This window comes from Nycticebus coucang, chromosome 23 (assembly GCF_027406575.1).
Source record: "Nycticebus coucang isolate mNycCou1 chromosome 23, mNycCou1.pri, whole genome shotgun sequence".
Classification (NCBI taxonomy): Eukaryota; Metazoa; Chordata; class Mammalia; order Primates; family Lorisidae; genus Nycticebus; species Nycticebus coucang.
In genome coordinates, this window is record NC_069802.1 from 6,072,977 (window position 1) to 6,088,775 (window position 15,799).

The 15,799-nt window shown below is 40.2% G+C and overlaps 1 protein-coding gene across 5 annotated transcripts in view; it reads left to right on the top strand.

The window, feature by feature from the left end:
* CORIN (corin, serine peptidase) overlaps positions 1 to 15,799 on the top strand; it is a 332,111-nt gene that overhangs the window by 303,772 nt on the left and 12,540 nt on the right. For 4 of the 5 annotated variants that reach the window (XM_053578127.1, XM_053578126.1, XM_053578128.1 and 1 more), the window contains 3 exons: positions 1,179 to 1,295; positions 4,759 to 4,808; positions 4,960 to 5,134. In XM_053578127.1, coding sequence (XP_053434102.1) covers positions 1,179 to 1,295; positions 4,759 to 4,808; positions 4,960 to 5,134 — 342 coding nt within the window. Of the gene's footprint in view, positions 1 to 1,178; positions 1,296 to 4,758; positions 4,809 to 4,959; positions 5,135 to 5,720; positions 7,641 to 15,799 lie in introns of those variants that run through there. The other variant, XM_053578129.1, reaches the window with a different exon arrangement.

Genomic DNA, 15,799 nt, shown 5'->3' on the forward strand with positions numbered 1-15,799 from the left:
TGGATGCTTGAAGATGCTTGACATTCTTCAAAGTTAGCTTTTATGTGTTTGTCTGAACTCCACCAGGAATAATCCCACATACACTGTCCACATCACTTTCTTCATAGTCAAGTGCACCTGTCACCCCCCAACTTTCACCAAAGGAGCTCAACTCTTATTTAAAAAGAAATGTGGAGGATTTCTATCTGATTTCAATTCTCTCGATTTCCTGCTTTCTCCCTCTCCAACTCCAGCAAAGTGCTTGATTCTTTCTCCCTCACTTAGCTCCAGTTTCAGAAGAAGCCCTCCTTCCTCCTGTCTAAAATTAGCCCATCTAACTCTTCTACCCTGGAAAGTGTCAGGTGACTATGTTTTTATTTATATTAAAAATCCAAAAGGCTTTCAAGTATGGGTCACCGAAGGAAAGAACCAACTGTTTCATGAAAGAGAAACTATTTTTAGAAAAACTTTAATACTTTCGAAGCCTACATTTTAAAATCTTGTATACAGTGTAATCATGTTTATTTGTATGACCGAATGAGAGACCTCCTCGGGAAAGCCTTGGTGAAGGTTGAGCAAGAATATAGGTAAAGAGCAAAACTTGTCTAACTTCTGTCCCTTTTTTCCAAGGCTTCCTTAATTTTTAGTACATAAAGATTTTTCACTTTAGGTAAATTTAATGATTGTACCCAGAAAAGCGTAAGATTTTGCAACATGTGACAAAGTTCCAGTTATAAGGTTTATGTTGTCTAAATAGACACTAAATGGCCATTGATTCTCCTTGTTTCTTTTGAAGTATTGCTATATTACATGATTACAGTGGGCAAGAAAAGAAGAAAAAAACAATCCTAGTGAGATAAATTTTATTACTTCTGATTCTGCTTAGTTACTGTTGTGTCCAGGTGCTGAAACATTGTGTCCATTAGAATTCTAACACCTCATGAAGTTCAAATATATGACAGCAGAAGGACTCAAACAGCTGTAACAATTTGGACCTTTATTGCCTCTGTATACTTTTAGTAATTTCCTCTCTTGCTAGTCACAGTCCATGCCCAAACCATCCTAATCCAAATTTTCTTGGAAAATTGACTTAATTCTTCATTTTTAGAAAAGGCAATGATTCTAAGTAATGATGATGCCTGTTCCCTGTTCAAAGATCACTGAGCTTTGAATATTCCTCTTGTCTTTCCTTCTATCAGAGAACCGTCCGAGACCAAACTGCTACAGCAGCAGGAGAATGACCAGCGGTGGCTGATGTTACACCCTCTCTGGGGGAGCCTCTCAGGGACCACTTTGCACAAGCTGCTTGTAAACGGGTAAAAATCCTTACATGAGAGCACTGTACAATTGGATTACAGACCAAGAGTTTATTATAACCAGAGTTTCTTCCATTTTTCCTTTCTAAACTTAAAAGGGTCCAAATTTGGCTGGGCAATGTGACTCACGTCTGTAAACCTAGTACTTTGGGAGGCAGAGGCGGGCAGAGGCAGGCAGACTGCTTGAACTCAGGAGTTTGAGACCATCCTCAACAAGAGCAAGACCCCATCTCTACTGAAAGTAGAAAAATTAGCCAAGTGTGGTGGTGGGAGCCTGTAGTCCTATCTATTTAGGAGGCTGAGGTAAGAGGATCGCTTGAGCCCAAGAGTTTGAGGTTGCTGTGAGATGTGACACCAAGGCACTCAACTCAGAGCGACGCAGTGAGATTATCTCAAAAAAAGGAAAGAAAGAAAAAAAAGTATAAGATGACCTAAATTTGTCATATCAATAAAAACCTCCATAGACTGGCTATTAGCCTTCACATTGAACATTTGCCAGTGGCTATTCACTATCCCATCCAGTCACCACTTGTCGGGGCAGGATTTGCCAGGTCTCTGCCCTGGCTTATCTATTGTCCGGCCTCGGACCACAGGACCACAGTGTTATCTTGCTAGGGAATAATCATCAAGTGCCTGAGAGCTATTCGCCTAAGCAGAAGGGAGAGAGAGAAACAGTTTTAGTAAGAAAGTAAATCTTAGCTGTTTTAGAGAGGCGCTGGGTAGATGCCCTGCAAGCAGAAGTCAAAGAGTCAGAGTGAGTGAGTCCGTGAAAGAACAGCACGCACCTCTTGACTGACCTCTCCCGAGCTTCTTATAGATGTCATCCCGTGGTGCAAATAGCCATACAGAGTCTCAATCTGTTGAGTATAGAGGCTGCCAAGCACTGACGCTCTCATCTCTCGAGCTCTCTTGTTAAGGAGAGCCGAATCCCTTCCCCATGCCCTTATGGTAATAAAGGTGCTATATTACCCAGATGTTATATCGCAGGTTTTTCTTATAGTTACAGAGTGTTCCCAGCTTTGCTCTCCCTTCTCCTTCCCATGAAGCTATATTGTCTGCTACAAACTGATTTTATTTTATTTCTAGGCAAAGTTTTTTTTCTCTTTTAATCATGATTACAGAAACTATTCTGGTGGTAGGGGAGGAACTTGGGCTCTAATTTGGAGGATTTTCTTTCATATCCTGTTTGAAACAAACTCTCAAGTCTGCATTCCCTAAGTGTCACAGGAGACTAGCTAACAGAAGAAACTGAAGTTAACAGCAACTAATAAAACTTGGGGACCCTGAGAATACAATAGGCAAAAAAATGAAATGATAATCAACTAGCTTTGAAAGTACACATCAGCTCTCCCCTAAAAACTTCATGGTGCTTTAAACAGGGGTTGACGCCCTTGTCAATGGGTGGGGTATAAGAAAAAGATAAATTCAGTTAATTCCCTTAGGAATGGACTTGTGAACTATGGATAATTCTCCAATTTTTACAGCTAAGGAAACTAAAGTTTAGAATATTTATATAACTTGCCCAAAGTTGACAGCCCACATGTAGTAAATGATAGTGTTTGAACCCAAACTGAGTTTACCTGACTTCAAAGCGCATACTAAGTGCCATCACCTTTTAAGAATTTTAAGGAAAGGTGGCTCCTGTGGCTCAGTGGGTAGGGCGCCGGCCCCATATACTGAGGGTGGCGGGTTCAAACGCAGCCCCAGCCGGCTAAAACAGCAGTGGCAACTGCAACAACAAAAAAAATAGCTGGGTGTTGTGGGGGACACCTGTAGTCCCAGCTACTCGGGAGGCTGAGGCAAGAGAATCGCTTAAGCCCAGGAGTTGGAGGTTGCTGTGAGCTGTGACTCCACATCACTCTACTGAGGGCAACAGATTGAAACTCTGTCTCAAAAAAAAAAAAAAAAAGAATTTTAAGGGGGAAAAAAACTAAAAATGAACTGAACCATTTCCCCTTAAAATGGCTTGACATTTTCTTCACAGATCAAACTCTGTAGCCAGATTTCTAAAGATTTGTCAACTGAAGTATTTCCTCCACAACAGTGACCTGAATCTTTCAACAGAGTGATTTGTTCCCCCACACCAGGAATTCTAAGGAAACCCTTTCAGGTCAAATAAATGAATAAATAAATACTTCATTCTATTTAGTAGACCAGGTTCTAGTTCTGGCTTACTAACGAGATGTGTAATCTTATATGACCACAGTTTCTAATAAGGAGTTGGGATGAATTCTCTGTGATTGGTTTCCTTACACTCAAAAGTCATGATTTTTTAATCTAACAAGTAACAGCTAATTATTGAGTATCTCCTCTATACCAGGTTCAGTGTTAGGTTTGGGGGGATGTAGATGGGACCGAGGGCCCGGGTCTCGAGGACTTTACTATCTGTGGGAGAACAGATATATTGAAAGTTAGTAAACAAACCAAAATAATTGTAGAAATTGTGAAGTGCTACAAAGAAATAATGAGGTAGAGAATAAGGATTTTAGACTGAGGGCAGGTGAAAAGCAAATGAACTTTCTTGTCTTATATAATTTATTGTATACAAATTATTATACGTGCCCATATGAAAATTTAGCAAGAAATTAAAGTGCAGTATATCTTCAAAAAAGATTGTGGAAATCACATATTTAGGGATGGATTTTTTTTTTTTTAAGATGAAAGATCTAGAATTCTAATTCACATTACAATTTTGTTTTTAAAATCCTAAGGCGTTTTTGTTTTTCCTTTTTCATTTGCATTGTGAGTTAATGTTTCATGCTTGGAAGAGAATGTAATGATTAAAATTTAACCCAAACTGAATTCTCTTGTGCAACTATGTTGAGAGATCTTTCAGTACAGCCCACATTCTTGCCTTCAAATGAACTCTTAACTTAGATTTTTAGAAAATTCCTCTCCTGAACCCACCCTTCCTGAAAGTTTTGCTTACTGGTTCTGATCATGTCATCTAAGTTTACATGAAATACCTGTACGTCCCCTTTCCCCCGTCAGCTCTTCACATATCCACAATTTAACCTCGACAGTCTTGGTGAGACTCTTTTCCAATGTAGATCCTCCATCTCTTTGTTTGTTCTTTAAATTTTTGAAGTTATATTTATAATCTTCAGATTCATGTTCCCAATTCATGTTCCTTGAGAATCAGAGTTTGAGTCAACATGTTGGGTGGAACCATCAGCCGAAACAATTGTGCAAAACTTTATTACCATAGTTTCTTTTCCCACAGATGTGAAATTACATCTTAATGGTACTTAATAAAAAACAAAAGCAAGAGTGCATACCCCTGCCCTCAGTGTGATAGCTGACCACACCCCTGCCTTGATATTCTACAGCAAAAGGGATTTGCTCAAAGAATGTGACCTCTGGTAACAAATGAACCTGTGACTTGCTTTTCACTGGTAAAGTGTTTGAAGTAAACAGCAGATATGTACCTTAATATTTTAACATTTTATGTTTCCAAATCTAGGCAGTCTTGTGAGAGTGGAAGTAAGATTTCTCTTCTGTGTAATAAACAAGGTGAGAGAATTAGAGGCACAATGATGGGATATGAGCTTAATTTAGCTGGATTTGCTTGGGGGAAAATGATCATTTGTACCTGACAGTAAAGAGCTCAGCATTTAGTGGGTTTGCTGTCAACTCACAGACTGTGTCTTCTGCTCCTTGCCAGACTGTGGGCGCCGCCCTGCTGCCCGGATGACCAAGAGGATCCTCGGGGGCCGAACGAGCCGCCCTGGACGGTGGCCGTGGCAGTGTTCTCTGCAGAGCGAACCCAGTGGGCACATTTGTGGCTGTGTGCTCATCGCCAAGAGATGGGTGCTCACAGTTGCCCACTGCTTTGAGGGGTAAAGTTGAACCTTTTCTTTGTCTGGATTTGATTATTTTGACACTTGGGAATTCTCAGTGGCACAAATAAATTCTTAAAGCCACTTCCAGGCAAAAGCCACAGCCTATCTGCTTCCCAGGCCTTTCTCTTCCCAGAGTTCTCTGCCCCTGGTATTGTCATCTGATGTAAGTGCTGCTCACTTACTGTCAATGAACGCACATTGCTTATGATTTATGTTGTAAGGAGGGAGGAAGAGGAAGCAATTTAGAAGCCTGACTCCTTACCAGTCTTAGTCTCTTTTCTAGACCTGTTAAATCCATCACATACATATGAATTTAAACAGAAGTGATTTATGTGGATGCTACAGTGAGATTTGGATGTAAGAACAACTGGCAAGTAGTTTGGGAAGCAGAGTTAAAGAGATAATATGAGTATTACTCAGGGTATATATGTCAAGAGAGAAAGATTTATTTTAAGGAATTAGCTCATGTGATTGTAGAGGCTTGGTGAATTTCCAACATGAGGCCCACCCACATTATGAAGGGTAATCTGTTTATTCAAAGCCAATTGATTTAAATATTCCTATCCAAAATATACCTTCACAGACACATTATCCAGAATAATGTTGGAGAAAATATTTGGACACCGTATTTCTGTCAAATTGATACATAAAATGAACATCACAATATGTGTAAAGAGAGAAGATAGACTAAGGGGAAGCCATCCCCAAACCGGCAAACATCATTGCGGAAAATCCCCGTCTCTTCTGGCTGTCAATTGCCATGTCATTTAGGAGCAAACAAAATAAAACAAAAATCAAACAAAACAACAGAACCCCAGGTATTTATTGTGCTCACTGAAGATTCTGGGGATTAAATATTCAGACAGGACAGAGCTGGCACACTTTGTCTCATGCTGCACCATCTGGAGCCTCAGCTGGAAGATTCTCAAGCAGGAACCATCTGACGTCTGGCAGGCGATGCTGCCTGTTGGGGCAGCCACGGCCCTAGGTCCTGTCCTCACGGGATGCACTATCTGGAATCCTCCACAGGGAGCTTTCCCAAAAGGGAGCCAGGAGGAAGCTGCCATACTTTTTTTGACCCAGCCTCCTAAGACACATCACATTATTCTATTAGAATAACACTTTATTGGGCGGTGCCTGTGGCTCAAAGGAGTAGGGCACCAGCCCCATATGCCGGAGGTGGCGGGTTCAAACCCAGCCCCGACCAAAAACTGCAAAAAAAAAAAAATAATAATAAAAATAAATAAATAAACAAAAAAAATAATAACACTTTATTAAAATGAAGTAATTTTACTTCATTTTCTGCAAATTAGTACAACCTCTATGGAAAACAGTATGGAGATTCCTCAAAGAATTAAAAGTAGACCTACCATTTGATTTGGTAATTTTATTATTGGGTATTTCCAGAAGGAAAAGAAATCATTTTATCAAAAAGACACCTGTACTCAAATGATTATTTGCAGCATAATTCACAATAACAAAGATGTGTAATCAACCCAATTGCCCATCAGTTCACAAGTGGATTAACAAGATGTGGTGTGTGTACGCCATAGAGTATACTCAGCCGCAGAGAAGGATGACTTCGTGCCTTTTGCAACAATTTGAATGCAATAGGAGACCATTATCCTAAGTGAATATCTAAAGGATGGGAAAGCAAACATCACATGTACTTACTATTAAATTGGAACTAACTGAAGAGCACACACGGACTTAGAGGGAAGGAAAACTTAAGGGAAATCAAGCAGAGGGAGAGGGGAAGAGGGACGGATGAAACCCTACCTACTGGGCACCATGAACGCCATGTGGGTGATGGGCATACTTACAACCATGACTCAGCATTATAAAAGTGATCACCCCAAATATTTGTACCTCCATAATATTTTGAAATTTAATTTATTATTATAAATTAAAATTATTATTAATGATAATTTATTATTATTCTTCAGTTGGTGGTCATCTGGGTTACCTCCAGTTTGTTGCAATAAACCTTCTACAACAAAGCTACTCACCTACTGGGACTCTTGTTTATAGCGGTGAGAGTCTCAGCGCACACATTTAGCTCCTTATGAGTGTCACAGAGATAGGAATATGTTTTGTTCCCTAAGGTGTTAACCTGGTGAATGGATAGACATTTGCACAAGTAATTAGAATACAATGTGAAAAGTGGCTGTAAAATGGAAATGCGTACTTCCAATTATTTGATTGTTGTCTAGGGGAAAATAAAATATAAAAAAATCAAACCAGTATCTCTTCTTGAGAACTTTTAACATACAAAATCCAGAATGATTGGAAGAGTCTGCTTACTTAGGCAAGAAATACACTACACTCTTATTGCTTTGGAAGGGGCCAGTGTTCCCAGATGTCTTTTCCAGTTCTGAATTGTAACTCCCTGATAAGTACATTATACGAGCAAGACTATATTCATCACATGATTGCCTAACATGAATCCCATAGTCCTGGAAGGGAACAATACTCTGTTTGTGTTAGTTAATCCAGGTTCATGTGCCAATTTTGTCACTTAGTGTCACTTAGTTTTTCCATGGAGAGGGATTAAAATGTGGTATCCAAATTTTCTCTTTTACTGAAAGATCTATAAACATAAGGAGAAATCTTGCAGTAGAGAAGAAATATGTGTTTACAATTAAAGACACGTATCAAAGGCCTTGGTGAAATTTCATGGAACACTAAATTTAACAAAACTATCAAGAGTGGGGCGGGGAGGCTATCCTGTCCATAACAGGTTAAAAATTGCCCACTTCAAACAGACCTTTGCTTGCATATGTGCTGATAAGCCTGATTTCATCTTACAGTATCTCCAGTGGCCTGCAGTCTTTGGGGAATTTTTAATTGTAAGTTGTACTCTCTGCTGGAGCCATCCATTGCTATAATTAATGGATTTTACTTCATATCCTGGTCCTGAACTTTGACAACGGCTGGCGTGGTCTGCTCAGCCTGTCTCTTTTAATAACATTGGTGGAGGAAAGACAAATTTGTTTTGTTTTTCCATGGAGAGGGGTTAAAAATACCAAATGAAAATTAAAAACATGAGATACTAAGTTGACCAGATCAAGTCTCATATGTCCTAATAACAACTCAACTGCAAAAGTTCTAAGGAAGGAAGTGCATTGACTTTCAAGGGGTAATTTAGTCTAGTCCTGGCTTCCTCCACTTCTGAAAGACTTAAGGATGATTTTCCTAGGCTAGCGTGCATCTAGTAATGTTCAGAGGATCTGATTCCTCTCCAGGAAACCCACATGAAAAACTGTCTCCCCACTACATGAGCCCTGCAATGTCCCCCAGGTCCTGATCTCCACCGCGTGAGCAACTCTCAGCCCTGCAATGTCCCCAGGTCCTGATGTCCACCGCGTGAGCTCTTCAATCCAGCGAGAGTTGTGGCTGCTCTTGTACTCGTCTCCCCGACCCTCATCTCTCAGCCCATGAGTTTCCTCTCACCTGCTGTTTTTTCCAGCTTACCTGCTTCCCAGGGCTCATCACTTGTCAGTTTTTCAACCAGGACTGTCCTCTTCTCTTTCATTACATCTTTCTGCTGGACAACCCAGGCAGACCTCCAACGTGAACCCCGTGTTTTCTAACTCTGTAAACCATGCTCTTCAGACCTGAGGGAGCCTGGTACAGACTGGTGCCACTGCTGGCTTTCAACATCATTTGGACCCTGAACGTTACTCAATAATCTTTCCACACATTTCTGGACAGCTCCCTTTCTCATTCTCTACAGAACAAGCTCATCGTCCCCACTTGGCCACCTGCACAGACTGGACAGCCTTTTAATGCACTCAGAGAAGGGAGGGAGCGGCTTGGTCTGACTGCTCATTACTGAGTCCACAGTGTGTCCTTCCGATCACCTCTTTGTCTTCTGGGAGCTTATGAGCCAGACCAGCCATTCACAGTTTGTTTTTTCATCTATTAATTGAGGGATTGGATTTATTCCCATCAGCAATAATGTCCACTAAAACAGAAATTTTCCATTTTGGACCCGTGCCTCCCCTGGGGTGCTGTTTTCCAGCATCACTTGGGGGAAGGGGTGAGCAAGTGTGATCTTATTTAGGATGGTGCAAAAGCAATTGTGGTTTTGGACCATGAATTTTAAATCCTTATAACTAGACTCAAACACATCTTTATTAATCAAAATAGGAGCCATTACAATCAACACATTGTTGCCATTAAGAAATTAGTTTGTTTCTTCCTGTAGTGTAAAAATCTGTGCTTCAGGATTTAATGAACTCTTGGAAAGCATTTTCTTCATCCTTCTGGTTGTGTTTTCCTTACAAAAAGTTGTCAACATGGTTGAAGAAGTGGTAGTGGGTTGGTCAGAGGTCAGGTGAATCTGGCGGATGAGGGGAAACTTCATAGCTCAATTCGTTCATCTTTTGAGGCATTGGTTGCACAACCTGTTGTGGAGAAGAATTGGGCCCTTTCCGTTGAGCAATGCCGGCTGCAGGGGTGGCAGTTTTTGGTGCATCTCATTGATTTGCTGAGCGGACTCCTCAGATGTGATGGTTTCCCTGGGATTCAGAAAGCTGGACTGGGTCAGACCAGCAGCAGACCACCACACAGTGACTACGACCTTTCTTTGGTGCAACTTTGGGTTTGGAAGTGCTTTGGAAGTTTCTGTCAGTCCAACCATGGAGCTGGCCATCACCAGTTGTATGAAATCCACTTTTTGTCGTATGTCACAATCCTATTGAGATCTGGTTCCTTATTGTTGTGTAGAAAAAATAAAACGGCATTTGAAAACCACGATTGATCTGAATTTCAGTGAGCTCTCAAGACACCCACTTACTGAGTTTTTCCACTTTTCCGTTGGCTGCGAGTGCTGAGCGACCATGGAATGGCCGTGCTTCAGGTCTTCAGCAACTTCCTGTGCAGCTGTGGAAGATCGGCTTTGATGGCTGCTCACCACTGGTCACTGCCAACTTCCACAGGTCGGCCACTGCACTCCTCATCTTCAAGGCTCTCATCTCCTTTGCCAAACGTCCTGAAGCCCCACTGCCCTGTGGGTTCATTAGCAGTTCCTGGGCAAGATGCGTTACTGATGTTGTAAGCTCTCTCCACTGCTTCATGATCCATTTTGAACTCAAATAAAACTCTCGAATTTGCTCTTTGTCTAACATCATTTCCATAGTCCCAAATAAATATTAAATAAATAGCAAGTAACAAGTCCCTGGCAAAAAAACAAAAGCCATAAATGCACATTAAAATGATGTATAATATAACCACATCTATTAAGAATATATTCCAATATCAACCAGCAACTTTCAACAATGCAAAAACTACAATTACTTTTGCACCAACCTATAAAATCCCTTGCTGACTCTGACCTCACCCATGCTCCCCACTGCCCTGTCTGCCTGGGAGGTAGCGTCTGTCCTCCTTTCCTCTCTGGTGGGAAATGTCTAGGCTATAACCAAGACAGTGGGCCTAAACCAGTGTTTTTCAGCTGGTGTGCCATGAAAAGACCTTACGTGCACCATGAAATTTTTAAAAGATCATTAATTAAGTTATTTTTTAAAGACATTCAAAGCACGGTAAGTATATTCTTTTTTTTTTTTAACCTCTCTTTTTGTTTTTGATCAGTATAATTTAAGGGTGCCACAGAAGTTTACCTATGGGGTTTGAGTGTGCTGCGAGATAAGAAAGGCTGAAAACCACGGCCCTCGCCTGTGTGCCGAGCCCCACAGTTTCTGGGGCTCCTGGAAAGTCAGAGCTCCCCCAACTTTTAGCTTTAGTACTGACTTGTGTTATTTTCAGCTTCTCCACTTCCTGTTCATGGATATTGCACCCGGCACCTGAACACCTGACCGTAGTTGAAGAATGTCAGACACCCCTCTGCTAGCTGAGCTCATGTCAAATGTCAAATGTCAAATGCATGATCGTGAACCTGAAGTGAGCATGTAACATGATGGGGCACAATATTCTTCCATGGTAACGTCACTTGCCTTCAGCGACAGCTGTGTGACAGCTTTTCCTCTCTCTCCACATCTCCGTCACCCTCTACCGAAACATCTCATGTGTCACAAATGACGCACAGGCCACTCTATCTTTCACCTGCGTGACTCCTCCTTCCGAAAAATTCCCTGCATTTTTGTCTGTACATCCTGCTTTCCCTCGAATTATGGTGGAAGATGCGTCTCTGCTCCTGTTTAAGGACAAGCATATCCCCTTTTGTCTTTTCAACGACTTTACTCCTAAAACTATCATTTCTACTTTGCATCATCAATTTCTCCTTCTTTGCTGGGTCATTTCTTGCAGAAACCAGGTCTCCATATCACGAATGTAAAATATTCATCTTCAACTGTGACTTGGCTCCATTTTTGCCAGTCTGCTCAATAAAACTCCTAAAAGTTTCCTGCAGTCAGTCACTACTTTTCCATGTCCCACTTTCTTTTCAACCCACTCTGGTTGGGCTTTCATCAAAGTCACTGCAGAAATGACACTTATTAAAGTCTGTAATGACCTGGCCACAGCAAGAAGGTATTTTCAGTTTTTGACTCACTGGAACTCTCTGCAGTATATTATCATTACATCCTTCTTGAAATACTCTCAGTTTTCTTCGAGAATAAAAAAAAAGACCCTCGTTCTCCTGATGTCTCTTCATCTTGTTCAGCTCCTCCTTTTTTCAGTCTACTAAATGCTTTAGTGTCCCAGGACCCAATTCTCAGCTTTCTTATCTGTCTACAGTACTCACTCCTCTAATCACCTGGTTTATAAACTTGTTCTAATTTGAACAAATATTTGTATTTTAAAAATATGAGTATGAAGTATTGATATGAATATCACTATATCATATTTGCATATCAAAATATTGGTTCATAACCTTCAAATTTATATCTACAGCTTTAACTTTTGCAAAAGAAATTCTCTCTACCACTTCTATCCATGTACACACACAGACATGTTTTCACGGATTGTGTATATGCCAGAATGCCTACGTTCTACTTCAGACTGATACTTACTAGCTGTTTGACCTTGGGCTGTTTGTCTAACCCAAGGGCATAATAAAAACAGGGTCAACCATATGGAGTTTTTAGGATGACTGAATGAGTTAATGTTTATTATTTTTTTGTTTTAAAATATTAAGGGGTACAAATGGTTTTGGTTCTATGGATTGCTTTTGTAATGCTTGAATCATGGCTCTAAGTGTTTCCATCACCCAAACGGTATTCATTGTATCCCTTAGATAAGGATTCCTTCACCCTCTCCCGCCTACTCACTTCGTTTCCCCTGAGTTTTACTTCCCTGAGTCACATGTGCGCTCATTGGTTAGTTCCAACTTAACAGTGAGTACATGTGGTGTTTTTTCCCCCGGTCTTTTGTTTGGATACTTCACTTAGAATAATGATCTCCAATTCCATCCATTGTTTCAAAAGACATTAGTTCATCCTTTACTATGACTGAGTTTTTTTTTTTGTTGTTGTTGTTGTTGTAAATCTACTCATGAATTGATGGGCATTTAAGTTGATCCCACATCTTTGCTGTTGTGAATCATGCTGCAATAAACATTTGAGTGCAGGTGTCTTTTTGATAAAATGACTTCTTTTCCTTTGAGTAAATACCCAGAAGTGGGATTGCTGTATCGAATGGTAGGCCTATTTTTAGTTCATACTGGTTTTCATAGCATCTGTGCTAATTTGCAGTCCCACTAATGGTGTATATGCATTGATTTCTGCATCCACGCCAGCTTCTATTGTTTGGGGACTTTTTAAAATAAAAACCATTCTAACAAGACTAAGGTGATATCTCCTTGTGGTTTGATAATAATTTGCATTTTCCTGCTGATGGGTGACATTGAGCATTTTAGGATAAATTGGTTGGCCTTCCGTCTATCTTCTCTGGAAAAACTTTTGTTCATGTCTTTTGTCCACTTTTTGATGGGGTTGTTGTTTTTCCTTGCCGATTTGCTTCAGTTCCTTGTAAGTTCTGGTTATTAGCCCTTTACTGGATGTATAGCTTTTTTCTTATTCTTTAGGCTATTTGCTCTGTGGTTTATTTCCTTAGTTATGAAGAGGCATTTTAATTTAACCAAGTCCCATTTATTTATTTATTTATTTTTGTTATTGCTGTGATTGTCATTTTAGTCTTAAGTTCTTTGCCTAGGCTGATATCTAGAGAGTTTTTCCTACATTTTCTTCTAGAATTCTTATGTTTTCATGCCATACATTTAAGTCTTTTATCCATCTTGAATTAACTTTTGAGTGATGAGGAATATGGACCCTGTTTCACTCTTCTGCATGTGGTTATCCAGTTCTCCCAGCACCATTTATTGAATAAGACTTCTTTTCCCCAGTGTATATTGTTGTCTGCTATTCTTTTATGATAGATTTTCCAAGTTCAAAGCTCTGTGATTCTTATGTAGTCTTATTTAATGTTTAGCTGAGTCTTCATTTTCCTACTTTGCAATTATTGTGATGGTAGCATCAGAATTTGACACTTATCCCCGCCCAACTGTATTGACCTATACTCACTTTAAGAAAGTATCATAACCACCTTTGTTCAAAACATTCATAATCATAGTATACACCTTTTGTTCAAAACATTCTGAAATCTGATTCTTGAAGGGCTGGGATACACATTTGACTATGCCCTTCTCTTGCTTTTTTTTTAGAACATGAAACAACAACTACTTTCTGTAATTTTACCATTGATGGCTAGCTCTCCACTACACGTGGGAGATGTGTTTAGGAAAGGGAACATATCTTCCTCCCATCTGCCATCTTATCACTCAGCAGAGGGTCTCATCCCTCTTAATGCTTTCCCTCCTGTGATCTGAACCTGATTCCTGTGGACCCTTCTTTTTGTTACAGAGAAGTTTAATAGTAAGTAGTACAGGAGTTCCAGGGACCAGTGATTTCATCTGTTATCATCACCCACTGTCTCTGTAATTTTACATGAGTCATTTGCTCTGAGTCATTGCTTTCTTTTCTCCAAAATGGATAAGGATTCCTATTTACATCTCACAGTTGGCATGAAGATCATTTGAAATAAAGTGTGTAGAAACATTTGGAGAACTATAAAGCAGAGACTATGTGCAAGTGAAGAATCAGCCTGCCAGTCCAGTTGGCTTGCTGTAGAGATTTAAAAATTTTTAGCCAGCATTTAAAATTGCGTATGCTTTACATAAAATACAGAACTTTGGCTTTTATTGGACAATCAGAAGGTCAGATCACACTGGACATTCAAATATGATAGAAATGTTTTGGAACTGAGAAGCAGATGGTCCTCGGGATGGGCGGACATGTGGAGAGATCCCGTCTGTGCTTACTTCCCCCAGTGGCATCACACATTTACTTTGCCAGCACCCAACTCTACAGTCTATTCACTTTGACTGTTAGAGATAATTCTTTTAAAATGCCAAGTAGCTATGCCGTTTATGGAGTGAGTTTTGTAAAACAGGGCGGTTTCTATCACAGGGTGTTAATTATAAGTATTAACTTTCTTTTGTTAAAAAGAAAAAAAATAGGCTCAGAGCCTGCACTCAGTGATTAGGGTGCTGGCCACATGCTACAAGGCTGGCAGGTTTGAACCTGGCCTGGACCTGCTAAACAAAAATGACAACAAGAAAAAATAGCCAGGCATTGTGGTGGGCACCTATAGTCCCAGCTACTTGGGAGGCTGAGCCAAGAGAATCACTTTAGCCCAAGAGTTTGAGGTTGCTGTGAACTGTGACGCCATGGCATTCTACCAAGGATGACAAAGTGAGACTCTGTCTCAAAAAAAAAAAAAAAAAAGGAAAGAAAAAATAAAAAAAATATTAAACATAAGATATCAAAGCAAAGTCAGAAAGAGTGAAAGAAGGAACAATTTATACTCCTAGGAAAAGGTAAAGATAGAAAAATCTCTAAAAGTGGATAGCTCAATTAAGTGAAAATGTGGTATTTTCATACGTAAACTAGAGTTGAGTGTGGCAAACTGCCACTCAAAGAGACTGGTTCCTGGATCCAGAGACCTTGCACCTGTGATCTGTATAAATTCCTCTGGATCCCACAGTGCCTCTGAAATATGTAGATGGTGGAGTTTTCTCTCTAGAGCTGATCGTTGAAGCATTGTAAGTTGAAACCTTACTGTCTCAATGTTGTCTATAAAGTAATTTATTATTAAACAATAGTGAACGTATAAAACAAATTAGATCCTAGATGTGAATTTTAGGGAATGAAATACTATCTAGCAAGAAGGAAAGATCTTTTAACATCTCCCTTCAACTTAGTGGAGTGCTGCCTGGCTCCCCCACTGGCTGCCCAAATCTTGGATCTTTGTACAAACTCCTTTAAGGATGCGCCAGTTTTTCCTGCTGATGCTTTGAGGGCTGCTAACCGCATGGGAAACCGTTCTCCTTATAGACGTCTTCCATGAAGCAAATTTTTCAGCTGCAGTATTTGTCTTTTTCTCATTGACAGTAAACTCATGTGGCGTCACATCGCCTGACATGTCTCCCTTCTTTTTGCTTCCACCCAGAGGCAGGGCTGCTGCTGCCATCCTCCTGGTCTATCCTTCCTAGTACACACTTAATACAGCAAAATGCCACTCATGTCTGTCGCCTGCACTGCATGTGCCCACTTCAAACAATAGATTGGGGTTTTCCCCTGATTTTTGCTTAGACTTGGGGAGGGAGGATTAAAACACTTTATTTTTCATCATACTTATAAC